At 48.5% G+C, this 16,186-nt stretch overlaps 1 protein-coding gene across 2 annotated transcripts in view; it reads right to left on the bottom strand.

Annotated features, from left to right (window-relative positions):
* Window positions 1-16,186, bottom strand: part of ABL1 (ABL proto-oncogene 1, non-receptor tyrosine kinase) — a 113,164-nt gene that overhangs the window by 28,508 nt on the left and 68,470 nt on the right. For both annotated transcript variants that reach the window (XM_024562028.4, XM_053919646.2), the window contains exons 2-3: window positions 3,904-4,077; window positions 3,070-3,365 (exon numbers count right to left, since the gene is read on the bottom strand). In XM_024562028.4, the coding sequence (XP_024417796.2) occupies window positions 3,070-3,365; window positions 3,904-4,077 (470 nt within the window). The remainder of the gene's footprint in view (window positions 1-3,069; window positions 3,366-3,903; window positions 4,078-16,186) is intronic.

Below are 16,186 nucleotides of genomic sequence, written 5' to 3' on the forward strand. Positions count from 1 at the left end.
TCTGCCGCTGAAACACGCTGAGGTGGCGCTCCTTATTAACCGTTTGGCCTGGAGGGGCGTACTCGTGACGGACAATACCTTCCCAATCAAAAAACACAGCTAACACGGTGTTCATCTTGCTGCATCTTCTTCCGGCGTGGAGAACCAGGTGGCCTCCACTGGGGCAGTGGGCCTTTCTTTCCAGATCACAGCCCCAGACCCACAATTCATCTCTGGCTGTGACCCTCTGGAGGAAATCCGGCTCATTGGTAGCGGTTTGAATCAAGTCATCAGCAACCGCAGCACGATGATCCTTCTGCTCTGGTAGCAGAAGCCGCGGAATGAATTTTGCCACGACACGTTTCACGCCAAGATCCTGCGTCAGAATCTCACACACAGCGGTTTTTGGAGTCCCAGATCCGCTTCCAGCTCTCGTGCGGTCAGCCACCCATCTGCGTCGGCTGTGCCCGCACACGCTCAGCATCCTCAGGTGTCCTGCTGGTTGTGGGCCTCCCGGAACGTGGGTCACTTCCAACGGGTTCTCGACCGTCTCCGAAGGGTCTGGGCCACACTTGTATTTGCGCTGCACTCAACGCATCGTCCCTGAAAGCCTCCTGCGTCCCCCGAGCGGTTCCCATGGAGGAACGTTCAACCCTAACACAAAACTGGATGCAGGTTTGGAGTTCTCCTCGCTCAGTCCTTCTGAATGTGACGGCCACACAGCGCACACGCTCACTCGACGGTGTCTACCGCCCCCACTGACCAGCACAGTGAAGTCGTCACTGTTCACGCATGTGCGTTCCAGTCCACTCTCCTCGGCTCCAGGTCACGTCGATGTCACGCAAACTGTTCCCATTACATTGACAAGGGCTGGACTTTTCTGGACAGACAGCACATACACACGGAGCAGCTGTATGGGTGGCACGAATGAATGTGTGAGGATAATCAAAAAATGCTACAGAGATTAAGATGAGGGACTGGCCCTACCAGATACCGAAACATGGTAAGCCACAGCAGATTGAAAGTCTGGTACTGGCACAGGTACTGGTACAGACAGGCCAACGGAAGAGAAGAGAGAGAGATCACCAGACCTAAATGCGCACGTAGGTTCGGTGTATTTCAAATATGTAAGGGAGGACGAATTCGGTAAATGGCATGGGGGTCACTCAAAATATGACACATGCACAGTGAAGGTAACGAGGTACCGGCTTCGCCGATCAGTGAGAGGTGTTTCCGCGAGTCTGAGAAAGTGCCGCCGCAGAGGGTGAGGAGGAACGTGCTCTCTCCCACGCTGCTGGTGAGCACGCTCAGTTGTACAACTCCCACAGAAGGTAACTGCGCGAAGCCTGCACAAATTTAAACGCGCACACCCTTCCGTCCCCAGCTCTCGCGCTTACCCTGCGCGCGCTTCCTGAGCACAAAGAGGTGCGCACAATGTGTTTCAAACTGCGGGGCGGCCCGCTAGGGCTCTGTGAAATCGACCGCGTGCACGATGGCCTGAATTTTTCAAAAAATGAAACAGAACAGCATGGAATACAAGATAGCAGAGTGCACTGAATATATTAAGAGTAAGCAGGGCTGGCCCTGGCCAGGTAGCTCAGTTGGTTGGAGCGTTATTCTGATAACGCCAAGGTTGTGGGTTCAATCCCCTTTCAGGGCACATACAAGAATCAGCCAATAAATGCATAAATAAGTGGACAACAAATTGATGTTCCTCTTTCTAATTAATAAAACAAAATTAAAAAAAAAAAGAGTAAGCAGGGTTTCACAAACCTCCTGCTGCTAGTGGGAGTATTGGATGGTGATGTAATATGGTTTTTTACCGCAGGCAAAGGTTATTTTTAAAGGTCTGAAAGCCACCTTCTAAGAGCATTACTTGTCACAGCCCGAGACTGGAAACAACCCAAATGACCACCAGTGGGGCACTGCTTAAGTAACTGGCGGCTGGCCGCCCACGCGAGGCGGCGCTGAGAACGAGGCAGCTCTAAACGGGCTGCCTCCGACAACCCCCAAAATACCTCGTCAGGTGGGAAGAGCAAGATGCGCAACACTGTGTAGTACGCTCCGTTTGGTTGTTTTTTTAAGTGTAAATATATACGCACTGGATTAATGTGGAAGAAACTGGTCCCAGAGGTTGCCTCCGGGCAGGGCGCTGGATCAGGAGACAGAACTACTTTCATCTAACTCATCTTTCTCAAACCTGTGCACGCACGAGACATTACTATAGAACACACACGCCGCCTGGACCCACCCTCGCAACCCGCCCATCGGCACCCGTGTGGCACAGCCAACAGCGGGGTCACAGCCCAGTTGTCACTGCGCAAGCCTGGGCAAGACGCGGCACCCTCCAGGCACCCAGCCCTTGACGCGGACGTGCAGACCTCAGAAACAGTGCCCTGAAGACTGGCGGAGGTCCGAGTGGGAGGAAGGTGGAAAGACCCTCGGCACACAGCAGGGGCTCGGTGAGAGTTCACTCCTCCCTTCCCTTCCCGGGCTCTTACGGACCCTCTATGTGAAGGTCACAAAACCACAGAGTATGTCAGCTCCTTTACCAAACTATGGTTTGGGTTTGGACATCGACGGGTATGATGCGACCCCGCTGTTGTATAAAAACTGTACACACACACACACACACACACGATTTTATCCACAGGAAGAAGGCCATGCATCAGACTTACATTGGGGAGGTGATATTAAGGCGGCTTTTCACTTTTAAAATACCCACCTTTGCCCGAATCTTTCTCATTGAGGAGAACTTACTACTGTAAGAGATCTCTCACAGAGCAGTGTCACTGTAAGAGGTATGGGTGGATCGCAGCAGACACCCCCCTTGCCCTATGAAACTGCTAACAGCAGCATTCCGGCAGGAGAACCAGAGACCCGCACTGGCCCTCACAATAGCATGTGATCAGCCCTCAACAGAGGGTCTTTCACAAGGCAAATGGAATGATGCCTGTTGTTTACTTGAAAGCTTCTTCAAACATCTTCCTGGTTGAGCTTTGATGGAGTAACTTACCAACCCAGCAGGACCTCTGGGTTCTCCTGGCCAAAGACTACCCCTCCCTCGGCCCCTCCGACCAGGGCCCCTACCTTGCCATCGGAAGCAGTGTTGATCCTGTAGTGGTACACCCTCCCTTCGTATCTCAGCGAGATGGACCTCTGCCCAGGGCTGCTCTCGCTCTCCCGCACCAGGAAGCTGCCGTTGATCCCGCTGCTCAGCAGGTATTCAGCAGCATTGCGGGACACCGGCCCGTGGTACCAGGAATGCTTCTCCAGACTGTTGACGGGCGTGATGTAGTTGCTTGGGACCCACCCTTGGCCATTTTTGGTTTGGGCTTCACACCACTCCCCGTTGTGGTTGTAGCCTAAGACCCGGAGCTTTTCCCCTTCGAAGGAAAGAACAAAATCACACACATCAGCTTCATAATTCGCTCAGTCTCACTTAGTCTTGTATGATTACCAAAAACCTCCAAATTCCTAAACACCTACTTCATTTTAACAAGCCCACATAACCATGTGCATTTTTAAGTGCACAAGAGAACGCTGTACAGGGAGCTTCCTGTCCGCAAGAACACGGAGATAAACATGTAGCCTCAGTTCTTATAAATCTGTTTGTTTACTCAAGTGTTCCTAATATAAGGAAGCTTTTTAGGGAAAAAAATATTTTTTCTTTCACAAAAAAAGGGTTTTCAGTGTCTGCTCCAGGTGTCTTTTTCAGGGTAAAGTAACGAAAGCTGTTTCTGTGAAGGACCACTGCACGGGAACCCATCTCAAAAAAGTGAGTCTCTTATGAAGATGCTGGTATATTTTTTGGTATCTCTGCATTCCAAACTTTAAATCTGCGCTTCCAACCAGCAAAGGGGTGAACAGCCAAGCCACAGTCCCCCCCGTTCCTGGCGCTGGCACCGACCGCCGGCTGCCCACCTTTAGTTATGCTCAGAGTGTTGTCCCCACTGGCCACAAAGTCATACAGCGCGACGAACAGGTTGGGGTCGTTCTCGCTGGGCCCAGACAGGAGGTTTTCTTTGGAGTTCCAACGAGCGGCTTCGCTCAGGCCTTGGGGCTCGAAGTCGGATGTGACCGGCCTTTGGAGGGCTTCTGGAACAAGGGGAATGAAAGAAAGAAGAGCGTTAGGGAAAAATTAATTTTGCTCTCAGGAGCAAAAAAAAAAGTCTGTATTTCCAAAGTTACACATTCCTAATTTATTTTGTTTCTTAACACCTGTGTGCATTATATATTCATGGAAAAATGGAATCTTCCTTTCCCAGATCTGGTGAAAACACTAAGTGTTTACATTCCAAGGTAAAGTTCCCGAATAGTTTAGCCCTTTTCAATGCATTAGTTCAGTGAAAATGAAAACGAGTTCGGTTAGAAATGGAGATGGTCCATCCTCACAAGTTTGCCACTGCTTACGTGATAAAACGGAGGGAAAGTCTCGCTTTGAAGTATTTTTAAATGTATCAAAGTTAACAGGCACATAATTTACAGTCAAATAGTACAGAAGGGCTTATCATGAACATTTTCCATCCACTCTCCTCTATGCCTAGAGCCAAGAGTTATTTTTTGGGTGACCACTTCCATCTCTCTCAACACAAGCCGTATCACTCTTACCCCCCCGAGCCCCGCCCCCACGCCCCCCCATGTCTCCTGTGCCGCCCTCTACTGGTTATCTTTGTGTTTTCAGCATCAGACTCTCCGCTTTATTTCTTGTTCTACCAGCTGGAGACAGCACCTGTCAACTACCTACTTCCTAAGGCAGGGGTGTTAGCATCCTCACCTGCCTTCCAGCTGCCTCACTCTATGCCCCGCCTCAAAAGGGCCTTCTTGACTCTGACTTGTACCTCGGGAAAGTGAACAAGTGTCTTTTTCTGCAACAAAATCTTTCATGTTTTGTCTATGGGTAGATTCTACAAGTTGAAAACCAATCAACATCTCTCATATTAGGAGTGTGTGACTATTAGTCACCACAGGGTCAAAATAGTTCATTATTTTCTCCTAAAGTTTCTTCTTGCTTTTCTTTTTCCTGAACTATGCTGAAACGCTCTAGAATTTCTCTGTGATAATGACAAATATGCACAACGGTTCTTTGAAACAAGCAAATCTACTTCCAAGCAGATCTTAACAGTCATATAAAGATATTGCGGAATGAAATCTGAATATTCATTTAAGGAAACTCAGTAAGAAATCAAACTTTAAAAAAAAAAAAAGCTGGGGGGAGGGGGGCTGACTGGTGTGGCTCAGTGGGTTGGGTGTTATCCCGCAAACCAAAGGGTCACAGGTTCAATTCCCAGTCAGGGCACATGCCTGGGTTGTGGGCCAGGTCCCCAGTAGGGGGCGCGTGAGAGGCAACCACACATTGATGTTTCTCGCCCTCTCTCTCCCTCCCTTCCCCTCTCTAAAAAAAAAAAAAAAACCAACAATGAACAGAAACAGAAAAACTGTTATGAATAGGAGCCAGCTGATGCTCACATAACTGATAATCTCACACGAAAAAGCACACTGGGAGAGGAGGGTATCTTCTCAAGTTGTCCCGGAAAAGTGCGTGTGCGTTTCCCTCCAGCGACCTGACCTCCGGGCCGTGAGCACACAGCTTTGGCAGACCAGGCCCACACAGGAAATTAAACCGAAGTCATGAACACAGAAATGCTTTTCTTCTCCAATGCCATTTGACCTCTTCTATCAAGCATTCTGCAGCATCTGGATTCGATCAAAGTTACATAATCAGGGGAAGTGGCCTGGAAAACACCTGGAATAGGCAGATCGCACAGCCTCGCCCGGGGGGACCGTGCGTTTGGCGTCGGAGTTAAGAAGGGACTGTCCCTAACACGGAGGCACACACTGGAATTGCATGTGAAGGGACGAGGCCTTCCTCGTCAGGAAGGAAGGGGCCTCCCACTGCTTTTGGATGCAACAGGACGTGAGGAAACCCAAGGCAGCCTCTCAGCTTTCCTCCCCAGTTCTTGCTCCATTCCACGAATTAATGGCCCAAGCCCAAAGGGAAGTATTGCTCATGCATGCCTCTGGATCGAGACACTTGACGCGTAGCCACAGTCCAAGCCCCAAACCTTCCAGTCAATTCCCAGTCCAGGCTGATGTCAAAACTGACTCACGATGTATAAACGCCAAGTTCCTTGCTTCATTTCTCAGTGAACTATGCCTGTCAACCTTAAAAATGGTCCCAGTTTGCAGGGCCCAAGTTGCAGAATGTACTTAAATCTTCCTTGTTTAACACACAAACTTTCTGCCAGTCCCACTGGCAGGAAGTTACACTCCTAAGGAAGCCCGAAGGCTTCATTAAAAAAGATGCCCAAAACAGCTCCCTGTTCTGTCCTTCCAATGGATCTTTTGGCTATTGCTACGTCTTGGCAAAGAAAAGTTTAGCATCTGCTATTATTCTTGAATTTAATTTTTTAATTTTTATTTATTGATTTTAGAGGGAGTGGGAAGACAAGAAACATTAGTTTGTTGTTCCACTTTTTTATGCACTCATTGGTTGATTCTTATGCTCTGACTGGGGATTGAACCCGCAACCTTGGGGGTAGCAGGACAACACTCTAACCAACTGAGCCACTGGGCCAGGTATTCTTGTACTTTTTTTTTTTTTTTAAACACTTTCTGTAGCATCCTTTCTGGGTCCTATTTTAAATATATTTAAGATTTGTATCTTCAAAATTACCTCTCACCCCATTAAAAACCCTGCTCTTATTTCCCCATAATGTTAATGAAAAAGTTCCCATCACCAACCAAACTCTGGAAAAGTCACTATGAGCCGTTTCCGCACCAAGAATGGTGAGATCTACAAAAGGCCTCCAAACCTCTAAAAAGCAAGGGCTCCAACTATGAGAATACCAAATGTTTGGAAACGCCACAAAACTCACTGGGCCTGTGCATGATTAACTTAGACAGTATTCTAAGAAAATGGGTTGGGTCTTTGAAATACAATTTAAAGATTGTCTGATACAAAATAATCCTTTCTTAAAGTTGTGAGTCACTCATCAAAAATGTTTACAAAAGATTCTCTGATACAGTGTATCTAGTCTAGACTTCCAGGGGCTGCTGCTGCTGCTGCTGCTGAACCCGCCACTGGCAAACAGGAAGAGAAGAAAATGCTCCCGCACTCCAGGGCCGGTTGGGCTGCTTCACAGCTGGGATGGGAGGGGAGACTTCACCTCCAGGAACAACATCCCTGGGAAGCTCCCCACCTTCCCGCCGCCGCTTGTGCCCAAGGCCACAGTTCCCTCTGGGGTTCCCTCTGCTGTCTTCACTGTCCACCAAGGGCACCACCACTTCGGGGGTGGGGGGCAGCGAGAGGGCAGGGTGTGTCGGATGTGCGAAACATTCTCTTTACTTTTGCTCACATTCAATTATTTAAACCCATGCTGCTTGACTCTTGTTTCCTTTGTGGGCCCTTCACTATCATCCTCCAGTTCAAGGAATCTCTATAATTTAAAATCTATAAAACAGATCCTTCAAAAAAGAGGGAAGGGTTCGTGTTTTATTTCCTACTCTGCTCCAACTGGTGAGATCACGCTGAGACTATGCTCGAGTCGGTTTGTAAGTCTCCTACAGCTTTTTATACTGTGAGCTTGGAGGAAAAGTATTATTTCCCACAACCTGAACTTGAAAGTAATTTTATCTACAGTCTACACGGTCCTTTATTTTGTCATGTACACCCACATCCAGAGCAGTTACAATTATTTTAAAAACAAGTTTATTAGCTAAATACAGCCTTCGCATTAACTTTACGCTCTGAACAAAAATTTCCCAGCACCAGAAAACAGAGTCGGGGGCTGTGGAGCAAGGGTGGGGCCGGGTGGGGCCAGGTGGCCCCGAAGCAGAGAGTCACTGCATGACCCCTGCCCCTTGCGGGACAGACACAGATATTGAACGTGGACAAGGCCTCAAAGCCAAAGTCTAACAGAAGGCGAGCACAGTCCAATGGGTTGATTTGTAAGAACACAGACATTGAGGGCCGGGAGGTGTGAGGGGTTGGGGAGGAGGTGACCCCAAACAAGGCCGTGCCCAGCAAGGGAAGCAGGCTTCACAGGAATCCAAACCCAGCCTGACCCAGCAAGGCCACCAAGGGAGGGGTCTTCACCTGCGCTATGCAGAGGACCCCCTGGTGATGCCTAGGGACTCCTCAGAATAAAGTTTGTAAATTCACAAAATAAACACAAAGGATTGCAAAAGAAAACAATTTTATTGAAATAGTCCTCAAAACGTTTAAAAAATTTTGTGATGATGCTTCTTTATGAATGCTTCTTTCTCAACACATTAAATAACAAGATCCAGTGGTAACTACTTGTCACTCCAAAGCAGCGATGAGTGTAAATATCCAAACTATTACTACACGGTATGAGAATATCTGATTTCCACTGGTGACAAAGTCACAAGTGCTGCTAATATTACTGTGGTTTGTGTTACCTGAGTTCCTTCTTTTTCTAAAGATTTTATTTACTTTTTAGAGAAAGGGGAAGGGAGGGAGAAAGAGAGGGAGAGAAACATCAGTGTGTGGTTGCCTCTTGCAGGCCCCCAACTGAGGACCTGGTCTGCAACCCAGGCATGTGTCCTGACTGGGAATCAAACTGGTGACCCTTTGGTTTGCAGGCCAGCGCTCAATCCACTGAGCCACACCAGCCAAGACTGTTACTTAGTTCTTTAAAAAAAAACTTATTTTCAGGTAAAGGTTAGTGAAATAAAGCTTAACACTCTCCCATCCAAGGACACAAACCCCTGAATTCTACCCTAGACCCCAAGGGTCTTCCGGGCTAATGACTCCTGCACTGAGATTTGACTCAGTGCAGCCCCAGCAATCTGACCGGGAGAGGGGCCAGGAAAGGAGGCTGCTGTAGATTAGGGAGAAGTCCAAATCACACAGTTGTAGTTCTAAAATAATGCAGTTTTATTATATTACAGGCAGTTAAATAGGTTTCTAGAGAAACCTTTAAAAAGTTAAAAAAAATAAAGTCACTTAAATGAGCCCAAGGTTTAACTACTTCCCCTGGAATCTTTTTACATTATAATATTTCTAGCCAGTCACTTTTAGAAAACAAAATTCTCCGTCCTAACCTCTGTCCCTATTTGCACGCAGTCCACACAGCAACCTTTCTGAAGATACACAGTCCCTATGCCCCTCCCTCTACCAACATGCAGAGAGCGAGCGAGCAAAAAGGAATTTTGTATCACCCTCTAGGAATCTGTTGCAAAGAAGTCCACAATTACTGGAAATAAAGTAGGAAAGATCCATGTAAAGTGAGACCCCACCACCTTCAAGCCACTCGGACCGCCTGCCATTCACGCGCCCCCCCCTCCCCCTCCCCCATCAAGTTCACAGCCACATCCTGGCCGCTTCTCCTCCCATATCTCTCTCATCAGTCCTGTCCTTTCCATGCCCTCCACACCCTCGACGGCCTCCCCTCCGACCTTGCCCATACGGTCACCAGAAGGGGCTTTTCTAAAATGCAGTTCTGACTCAGTCGCTACTGTTAAAGCCCCATCTAGCAGACGTCCGGGTGTCGGTCTGCCTGTCCTCGTCAGTCACTGTTTACTGGCAGTGACCTACGGCGACCTGGGGAGCCCGTGCTTGCCAGGCAGTGGGCAGCTGGCAGATGATGTGGAGGACACTGCTTCCAGCAGGGAACAGGCCCTCACAAAATGGTGCGGGCTGTTCCGGAGGCCACTAACGCAGAAGCCTGAGCTCCAAAGGGAGGCGTGTGAGGCCCTTTGGGGTCTGGTCCGGGGCCATCTCCTGCAATGGCCCCCACTTTTCATCCTGGCCTCCCCAGACGCCTTGCCGCTTCCCCCAGGCACACCCTGTTGCTGCCTTACCTCGTGTACCCTGACACGGGCCATCTACCCTTCCGGGAACTCGTCCTCCGGCCCTCAGGACCTGTAGGTAGCGAGCCTCTGATCTGCCCATCCTCCCCACTGCCACCTCAGCCCCACCCCAGAGGTCACTTCCTCTCCACCTCATCTGGGTACTTGGGGTCTGTTTCGACAGCCGCCCTGCGACACGTGGGAAGGAATCTGTTCCTCGTCCTGTGCGGTGCAGTGAGCCTGGGCCCGGGGGCGGACAAGCCTTGTTCAAACCTCAGCCCGCCAGGTCTGCAACATGTTCATTTCTGAGCCTCGGTGTCTCATCCGCCCCCCAGGACAACAGAAGCACGGACCCAGTCCGTCCTCATGCAGAGCATCTCTGTGCGCGTGTCAGGCCTGGGGCCTGGCAGCAGGCCACTCCGGGGCATCGACTCCTTCTCTTGCTATTGTCGGCACAGTAACGTCACCTCCTTGGGGGCGAGGACTAAGCGTTCTCAGTCTTCAGCACCTGCCGTGTGCAATGCAGGCCACACAGCCCTCCTCCGTGTTCATTAAGATGAACTTGTAGGTACGGCACCCTGCACTTGTTGGTCTTTAGCAACAAGTCAAAAATAAGATTGCACCTTAATTACCTGTTAACCTGCAATAGCAGAAATGACCAACTGTAAAGATGAAAAGCAAATGCATCCTGACCAGGAAAACCTTTAGGAATATCTAGAAAATGCAGTATTTTTTTTTATGGAACGTAAACCATGGCCAAGGTCCCTGAATAGGGTGTAATGCAGAAGTTCATTTCTCTGTGCTTTCTAACGGGCAGTCAGCAGGGTGGGAGCCCAGCCGTCCACATACTTTTGGTCCGTGGGGGAGAAAAGGTCCCACAAGTCGCTGCCTGGTAGAGAGACGGAAGCTGTGCACCGTGAGCCCGCCAACCAGAGAGGTGGTTTTCTTCTGCCACAGGCCACCTGCATCAGGCTGAAAGCCCCCCTGCCCCCGGCCAGGCCTGAGACAGTTGGAAAGCACTCCCGTCACAGTTCCTGCTTTCCTTTAAGGCGTCACTCCAGACTCCTGGGTCCGTTGAGGCCGAGTCACTGAAGTGGGGCTATCCAACGACAGGCAATTTCCCCGGAATGTCCCGTTAGCCACTATTACTTCTACTGCTAAGTGATTAACTGACCATGGCCCTAAGAAAAGGCATTTTGACTCCCCAAAGCAATGGCTAATTCTCTTCAAGGCCTGCCTTCAGGTTCAATTTTCAGGTGTTCAATGCACAACGCTATTAGCTAAATTTGAGGACTGGTAAGATTGGTAAGAACTAGGTCTCTAAAGAGAAATTAGGAGTAGTGAGGTTCAAGTTTATGCAACAGAACGTGACCCAAGAGCTGACACTTACTGGTTCCTTGCCGCGGGGCCAGCACCGTGCCCGGCTCTTCATCTGCACTAAGTCCCCACAACCCTATGAAGTAAACCCCACTGCTGCGGCGCCTGAGAGCGCAGGACCGACCGGGAGGCCGAGGGAAGTTCCGCCTCTGCCTGTCCCCCAGGGATGCGGCCATCCGCTGCCCGCCCCTGCCTCTCTCACTGTCCCGAACTTCTCTCTCAGCTGATCTTTGCCTTTCTCCTTCCCTCCTCAGGCCATCCTCCCCCTGTCGCAGTCCCCTCTCTCCGTCTTCCTTCCCTCTGGTCCTGGCTTCCCTTTCCCGTTACAGCCCGTCTGTCTCCCAGTGTGTCTGCATCTGTCTCCCCCTCTGTCTCTGCCTCCCCCCCCACCCCCACCACTTCCCTCTCTAATTCCCACCCGTTTCTGTCTCCCTCATCTGCTATCTTCCCTACCACCACCACCCACCACATGAGTGTAACAAATTACCTATGATGGGGGTTAAGAAAGGAAGATGTGAAAACCAATTTTGGAGAACGTCTCTTATCATCTGAGGACAAAGACTCTTAAAAGTCAGTAACTAGCAAAGCCATTCAAGGGCTTTGGAACTAACTTCACTGGACAAGAAACAAGGTCAACCATAAACTGATAATTATTAAAGCTGGGTGATGAGTACAAGGGAGTTCATTATGCTGTCTGCTTTTCTTATACATTTAAACTTTTCCATTTTAAAAGAATAAAAAAGAATAACTTAAGAATTTATTTTAGAAATCGCTCTTCTGTGTTTAATTACAATCTACCATTACAGAAGAAAGTTAAATTCTTCCAACATCCCATTTGATCTTTAGTTGTTGTTACCTATATTTCCCCCCAGTTGTACTGAGATAAAACTGAAATAACACTGTGTAAGTTTAAGGTTAACAATTTGATATATGCATATACTGCGAAACAATCACAGTAAGTTAACATCCATTACCACACATAGTTACAATGTTTTTTCTTGGAAGAAGAAACTTTATAAAGATCTACTCCCTTTGCAGTTTTTGATACATAATACAGTCTTGCTAACTACAATAATCACGTTGTACGATATTGTTATATATTTTAAGAACCTATCCATTGCCATTTGTTCCTGTATCTGTTTCAGATCAGTGATTACACTGCCAAAATTATGACTTGATTTTACAACAAGGTAACAGGCAGCATGAGACTTTCAGTCTTCCCATGTTTGGACCTATGGAAACACTGCCTCCGGAGAGAAGAAGTAAGATGCCACCCATGAACCAAGAGGGTTTTTTCTGCCACAATTAAAATATTCACCATGGGAATAAGAGAGGGTCAGAGGAAGGGGAGATACTTTCCCTTAAAACCAAGGCCAGGAAATATTAATTGTATGCATGAAACTAAACTTGGAAACAAATTATTTTGTTAACAAGAAAAACTCTGGGTTCAGCTCAATTCTATCAAACTTCGGCCATTACAAAAATTGGCAATGCCAACATTTTAGACCGCTAAGGATTTGTTTAAAATAACGACAGCTGACATCTTGCCCTGTGCTAAACAGTTTAAATGCAATCTCTCGTGGGAGTGTCCCAACTCGGCAGGCAGGCACCCTCCGAGCCTTACCTTGGCAAGGGGAACGCCCAGGCTCAGAGAGCTGCTCACCCACAGTCAATGGGCGGCAGGGGCGCAGCCGGGGCCTGGCCGTCTGGCCCCAGAGCTGTGTGTGTGCAGAAAAAGGGGACCGCGGCACTGTCTCAGCTGCCAAACGCTCTGGGCTTGAGGACGTGCATTTAGCATTTTATTTGTTTCAAAACTTTCACTGTAATCATCTCAGATCCGCTAAGACAGGCTGGACAGAGGATGTTTGCTCTGTCCGAGAAGTAAGGAAACAGAGAAGCTGAGAGAAGTCAGACAAAACCCGGGATCTCCTGACTCCCAATTCCGAAGTGCTTCCAACAGAGAGAACAGGGGCCCTTCTTCCTTCCCTGCTCTGAGAACCTCAGAGCACTGGCTGAGGACCAAGTGAGGATGCCTATGAAGTGCTCAGTACCAAGGCCCATCACAGCCTCAAGGCTGAACAATTTGAACACAACGTCAAACGCAAAGGACCGACTAGCTTTCTGCCAGGCTACAGAAAGGGCCTCAGCTCTCCTTTGTCACCAAACAAGCATCTGACGACCTCGGGAGAGGGTGCCCAGAGAGAGAGCGTAAGCTCCTCTGAAGCAAAGGCTCTGAAAGTGCATCTGCGTGGCGGGCCCTGCAGGAGGCAGTCGCCAGAAAGCTAACTGCTGAAAAGAAGAGTTTAAAAGTGGGCCCCTAAAGTAAAATTTGAAAGTTCAAGAAGAGTGCACTTCACAGACCTGGTTTTTGATTCCGCTGCACAGAGCGTGCCTGCCCACGCACAGTATATGCAAAGACAGACACGAAGAGGTGAGTGCAAACTAGAGAAACATTAATTCAAATGGCTGCTGCTCACGGGTTAACAATCGGGAAACTCAGGACGCGAAGCAGGCCGGAGGCTGTCAAGCTGAACGTGGCCATGGTGGGCAGACACAGCTATAAACACACACATCCGCAGAACTGAAGCATAAAACGCAAATGCTACAAATGCTTGTGCGTGCGTGAAACAGTTCCAGAAAGACACAAGAAACTCCTGAGCGCCTCTGGGCAGGGGAACTGCACAGGAAACAGAAGTACCTTTCACTAAATCCCCTTTTCAGAATTTCTGATCATGTAAAGCTATTTTAATATATTTTTTTAAAAATTTAACTCTATGGCCAAAGGTAATAATTTTCATCAGTATTAGGTTTCCAGAAGAGCAAGAATACCCTTGTTTCCAAGCATTATTGTTTCTGAAGATGTCGTTTTAACATCCACAGAGTTCCAAAGGAGATGCACAGTCACGGTATATAAGGCATAGAGTGGCTAAACTGGGCTTTTTGGAGCCAGACATCATGGGTTCAAATCCCAGCACCACCACTTGCTAGCTCTGTTACCTTGGACAAGTTCCCTAAACTTTTGGTGCAGTGCCTCAGTTTCCTCATCAACAAAATGGAAATAACCACATGGCCATCATAAGAGGCAAACGAATGAGGTCAGAGAATGCTGAACGGAGCTTGGCACACAGTCAGCATTCAAGTTGCTTTGACAACCAGGCCCGAGTAGCAAGCAGATGCGCGACCCAGGTGCAGTTACGGCTGACCTTCCTGGACGGAACGGGAAACTGGACCGTGCGCAATTCCCTCCGTGGCCTGGGATGACTGGGCCCCCGCGGCTGTCAGCTGGCACCACTGACTGGCGGAGGACGGCACTGGGACCAGAAAGGAAGGCTGCAGTGCTGATCCGGGTGTGGGCAACTGTTCTTCCCCAGAGACTAACAGCACAACCAGTCTTTCAGCACCACTGGGGTTTGCTAACGTCTCTTAACTACAAAACGGTAACTTCATTTACTGTCCCCAACTAAATGTAACCATGACATAAGGGAAGCTCAGTAACAATAAAGCATTCCATAAGGAATTCCTCCAGTGATAACTTTGCAGATGAAGCCTTACCCCGAAGCAGTCTGCTGCACCAGAATCCCTTTTTTTTTTTTTTTTTGAGTTGAGAGCCAACATTACTTCAAGACATGCTGTAATAAGACACTTTAGATTCCCCCCCTTAAAGGAAAAAAACACCAATAATTAAACCAGCCAGGTACTACTAAATCTTCCCCCCGGAAAACAAAACAATGTCACAACTCGGCCTGGCCCTGCACTTTCCTCCGGCTCTGCAGTCACAAAAGTCCATTCAGCTCCTCCGCTCCAGGCACCCATCTGCAACACGGAGACGACAATGCCTGACACTAACTCGTTACAGATGTAAATGAGAATGTGCTCAGAATTTTGAGCAGCTTGGAAAACAAGCCACGTACTAACTGAGGATGATTCTGGCTGCACAGATACCACCTTTTGGAGGACAAACCACCTCCTCTCTTCAAACGCTAGATTTTGTGAGTCCACTCCCTCTGGGTGAGCCTTCCCCAGGGTCGCAAGTCCCAGAGAGGGAAAGGGACTCATGTACACAAATTCTGGCAGGAAGGGCAAAGAGGTTTCACCTATATTGCTTTTATGCTGCGCACGTGACTCTAGGCAGGGCCTCACATAAAAAAAAAAGAAAAAAATAGTTTACACAATTAATGACACCTCTATTTCTTCTTCATTTTAAAAAGAAAAACATTACCACTTCCAGACACTATAGCAGAAATCCTACTTGTTCTAAAATGAGCTTTACGTGTCTACTCCCATTTTAAGTCCTCAATGAAAATAGTGGAGAAGTGCAAGCAGGATTCCATCTCAAGTACAATCAGCCTTTTCAGCTGAGAGCAGTAGCCCGGGACGACCAGCCCCCCAAAGCAGATGCATTTCAGACCCATCTTGACCCTACCAAACGATAAACCACTCATTCTCAATTCCCTCCCTTTCAGATGCCACCGTCCTAGGACAAAAAATGAAAGACAAGTAACAGGAAGGCCTGGTGGGGGGGGGGGGGTCGCAAACGGGATGAGATAAGAAAAAGGAGAACAGAAAGGAAAGAGGGCAAAAGTGAACCACTCTTGGCTCTGAGCTTCACCGACGCAAACTCTCTGAGGTCCCCCCTCCCCCAAGCACTCTGGACTCATTCAAAATGCCTTCTTAAAATCTGGTGTGATTTCTCTTTTCTCCACCGAGTAAGACTTTTCTCCGTGGTCTGTAGGTAAGTTTGGGTTGGGGGTGGGGGAATGGAAAGATCACTTGAAACTCTGTATCCATAAATGGTAGAGCCGTGTTCCCTTTGTAGTACGCGATACTTAATGAAAATCGTATGTTTCCCAAACACGGGTTAACCTTTTTGACACATAATTTCCAATTAACGGTGGAAATTCCACAACATCGACTCTCAAAGCCGTTCAGGCCTGTGGAGTTCGCGTCCTCAAACTTTTTCGGGTAGAGTCCCGCAGTTGGGGCCCCCTGGACACCACCACCCCGAGGTGGGCTC

The sequence above is a fragment of the Desmodus rotundus genome, chromosome 1 (genome assembly GCF_022682495.2).
Source record: "Desmodus rotundus isolate HL8 chromosome 1, HLdesRot8A.1, whole genome shotgun sequence".
NCBI classification, from domain to species: domain Eukaryota; kingdom Metazoa; phylum Chordata; class Mammalia; order Chiroptera; family Phyllostomidae; genus Desmodus; species Desmodus rotundus.